The 3,755-nt window shown below is 67.1% G+C and overlaps 1 protein-coding gene across 1 annotated transcript in view; it reads right to left on the bottom strand.

The window, feature by feature from the left end:
• Positions 1–3,755, bottom strand: part of AEBP1 (AE binding protein 1) — a 9,067-nt gene that overhangs the window by 4,790 nt on the left and 522 nt on the right. Inside the window, 7 exon segments of the mRNA XM_014448734.2 lie at positions 115–196; positions 886–954; positions 1,025–1,165; positions 1,313–1,396; positions 1,478–1,540; positions 1,935–2,285; positions 3,732–3,747. Coding sequence (XP_014304220.2) covers positions 115–196; positions 886–954; positions 1,025–1,165; positions 1,313–1,396; positions 1,478–1,540; positions 1,935–2,285; positions 3,732–3,747 — 806 coding nt within the window.

Here is a 3,755-nt window from a genome sequence, read left to right as displayed (position 1 = left end):
GGGAGGTGGGCGGGTAGGGGGAGGCAGGCTGAGCTGGGCAGGTAGGGGGAGGCAGGGGGAGGTGGGCGGGTAGGGGGAGGCAGGGGGAGGTGGGCGGGGGCAGCCTGATTCCACTCACTCAGCTCCTCCTTCTCTTCGTCAGTCTCCAGCTCAGAGGCAGGCTTCGGCGGGCTGGGAGGCCGGAAGTAATAGTCCACTGGGGGAGGGAGAGCCCTGCTGAGATGGCAGCTGCTGCTCCCAGGGCCCCCCAGCTGTTGCTCCCAGGGCCCCCCAGCTACACCCAGGGCCCCCCAGCTGCTGCTCCCAGGGCCCCCCAGCTGCTCCCAGGGCCCCCCAGCTGCTCCCAGGGCCCCCCAGCTACACCCAGGGCGCCCGCGACGATGAGGAAGTGGGGTCAGTGGGCCTTGAAGAATCCACACAGGCCCAGAGGAGGGGGAGGTCCTCTTGGACCGAGAGGCCACCTGGGCTCAAGTGGGCCCGGAAGACCCCAGGAAGCCAGCAGCCCCACCCAGCAGGGCTCGGCCTGGGGAAAGGTGGGCTGGGCTGGGCAGGGAGTGGGAGCCTTGAGTGACAGTGGCACCAGTGACCAGGAGGGGTGAGTCACGAGGGCTGAGCCGGGCCAAGGGTTGGAGGGTTAACGGGACAGGGAAAGGACAAGGACCTGCTAGGCCTGCAGCCAGGGAGGGGGGAGTCATCCCAGGGGACAGGGAGCTGGAGGGAGGGGTTGCAGAGCGGGGAGGAGAGATGGGAGCAGAAGGCAGAGTCAGGAACCAGGAAGGTGTCGAGGGGAGGCCCAGCCTGAGCAAGGAGAGGAATGAGGGCAGCAAGGCTGGTGGCACGTGGGGACGTCGGGGCACGGCCTCCAAGCTGGCCCCGGGCACTCACTGTCGTCATAGTCGGGAATCACGTAGCCGTCCCCATAGTCGGGGGGCAGAAGGGGCTTCCCAGGCGGCTCTGTGGAGAGGGGAGGCAGTGGGCACAGAGCCCCTGGAAGGACTGCCCCCGCCCCCCTGCCCCATCCTACCGATCCTCTCCTTCTCCTCTGGGGCCTCGACCCCCTGCCCCGGGGGCTCCGCCTTCTCCTCGGGGTGCTCGAGCCAGGGCCTCTCGGGCCTCCTCCTGCTGGGGGGCGGTCTGGGCTGCTTCTGGCGCCGGATGTACTCGACTGGGGGAGAGGGTGGGCTGAGCGGGGGGAGGCAGCAGGGCTGGGAGGGGTCCCCAGGGGGATCATCCGTGGACCCCCAGGGCAGGGGTCTGGATCTGGATGGGGAGGTGGAGCCAGTGGTGGCTGGACAACTGGGGTCCTACTCACAGTCCTCGTAGTCCTCCCTCTCTATCTGGTCGTTGTAGTCCAGGGTGGGCTGCTCCGCCTCCTGCTCCAGCTCCTCCTCCGGCTCTGGGAGGAGACACAAGCACACTGGCAGCCCCTACGGCCCCTGGAAGCCCAACCAGCCCAGGTGGTCGGTCTCCCACTCACCAGGGTGGTGCTCCACAGGGGTCGCTCCTCCGGGACCCGGCCAGGGACCTGGGAAGGCCCCACCTGCAACACAAACCAGCGCAGTAGACAGAGGCCTGCGGGGCCAGGGGTCGCTCCTGGGCCCTGCTGACACCCGGAGGCCTCACTCCCTCCCAGGGGGCCTCAGCACCCTGCTGGCACTCCCAGGGCGATTGCTGGGTGGTAACCTGGGGAGCCCAGCAACACACAAGGGGTGGCTCTGAGTGGGATCCAGGGGACAGATCCCAGGACAGTGAGAGCAAACCCCCAGCCAGGCCACCAAGCCCCCACCCACCACCTGAGGGAGCTCCACTCCAACTGCGGGGGCCCTGAGGGTCTGCAGGAAGCAGGGGCCCAGGACCCACCAGGGACCCCCTCACCCCTCGCTCCCTGCAGTCCAGCAGGGCAGAGCCCACCACCCAGAAGAGCTGACACACACCTTCCTCCTGCGGCAGCTCCTTGGGGCTGGGGCTGAGGGGCGGAGGCAGTGGCCACCATGGGGCTTCTGAGGGGATCAGGGTCGGGGGCCTCTTCCCAGCCAGGGGCCTCTTGGTGGCCTTGGGTGACTTCTCCTTGGGCCTCTTGGTGGCCTTGGGTGGCTTCTCCTTGGGCCTCTTGGTGGCCTTGGGTGGCTTCTCCTTGGGCCTCTTGGTGGCCTTGGGTGGCTTCTCCTTGGGCTTCTTGGTGGCCTTGGGTGGCCTGGGGGATCCCTCCAGCAGCTTCCTGGCCGCCTTGGGGCCTTTGTCCTTCTTCCCTTTCTTCCCTTTGTCTTTGGTCTTTTCTGGAGGCGCTGACCAAGATGCAGATGTAGGGCCCATCAACGGAGAAGCCGCTCTGTGCCCCTGGGCCCCCCCACAACCCTACCGCTCCTGTTTACCCCCCATTTCCCAGGTCAGGGAACTGAGAGATGACGTCACCTGCCCCATGACAGAGCTGGCCTTGGAACCCAGGGTTCTGTCTGCAAGACTGCTGTCAGCACATCTTGGCTCAGGGCACACACACCCACCCTCACCGTGAAGGCTCCGCTCCCATGAGCAGGCCCTCGTCCTCCCACCGGTCACAATCCACCTTCCCAATATGTCCCCTCGGCCAGGCAGGGAGTGGTGTTCTGTGCTGGACATAGAAAGTGCCAGGTGACTAAGCCCTCTAGGCCTGGGGGGCACCCCAGTCTCAAGGGGGAGGCAGTCTCCTCCCTGCCAACTGCTGCCAAAGCCAAGGGCCCGGTGGGCATGGGGGGCACTGCTGGGCCTCAGGAGTGCTCTCAGGGGCACTATGGCGACGCCCTATGAGAAGTACGGGCCAGGGGTGGTTGGAACCATAACCAACAGGAGGTCTGGGCCACACAGAGGACAGGGACCCGCAAGGGGCAGGGCAGGGGCCTGTATGCTGTTGAGAATTCAAAGGGGGTTGGGGGCCAAGGGGCGGAAACACAGGAAAATGCACAGAGTGCAGACTTTGGGGAGAAACAGGGCTGCCCCCAGCAATATCCAAGCCTGGAATGTGAGCTGGAGGTGGGGGAGGCACCGAGGGTCCCCGGACTGCCCGCCCCCCCAAGGGCAGGAGCCGGGAAAGAGTTAGAGTCGGGGCGGAGGCTGCTGAGCTCAGGAAGGAAGACCTTGCCACCCTCCCAAAGGCACACACGCAGCTAAGATTTATCGACCACTGATTGCGTAAGAGGCCAAAGGAATGCCTTGGGGATGCATCATCTGACTGAGTTCCCCCAGGGAGCCCTGTGGGAGGGTCTTCCCCGCCTCCGAGCTGGGGTGGGGTGGGGGAGTGGCGGGGAGGGGATGGCAGGCAGGAGGGTGCGGGCACCCTCTAGGGTCGGCTGAGCCTGGGACGCTGGTGGTGACAGGAGCAGTGTGTGCCTTAGAGGCTGAGGGGCCCACGGGGACAGCAGGGGCTTCACAGCGCAGACTGGGGAGGGGCAGCCAAGTGCCCTGTGGCTCAGGCCTGGCCCCTGGGTGGCTGGGAACTGGGGGCGAGGTGCTGGGCCCATCAGAGCTGCTGGGCAGCAGACCTGCCGCATGTCTGGTGCCCAAAGGGCTACGGGCCAGCGCTGGCCGCGGCCTGGCACGGAGTCCCCAGACATCTGGGCAGTCCCGTGCTTTTCAGAACTGTTCCTCCCGCCAGGCGGCTGGGCAGCGGCCAGCCCTGAGGAGGCCGCCAGTCCCACCTGAGGCGCGGGGTGCCCGGGCCCCCATCCCGCCAGGGGCACCCCCGCGCGGGCACTTACCCTCGCCGTCCACCCTCGGGCGCG

Source organism: Myotis lucifugus, unplaced genomic scaffold (genome assembly GCF_000147115.1).
Source record: "Myotis lucifugus unplaced genomic scaffold, Myoluc2.0 scaffold_913, whole genome shotgun sequence".
Classification (NCBI taxonomy): domain Eukaryota; kingdom Metazoa; phylum Chordata; class Mammalia; order Chiroptera; family Vespertilionidae; genus Myotis; species Myotis lucifugus.
Note: the sequence above shows the minus strand (reverse complement) of the source record. Positions and strands in the feature narration are given on the sequence as shown.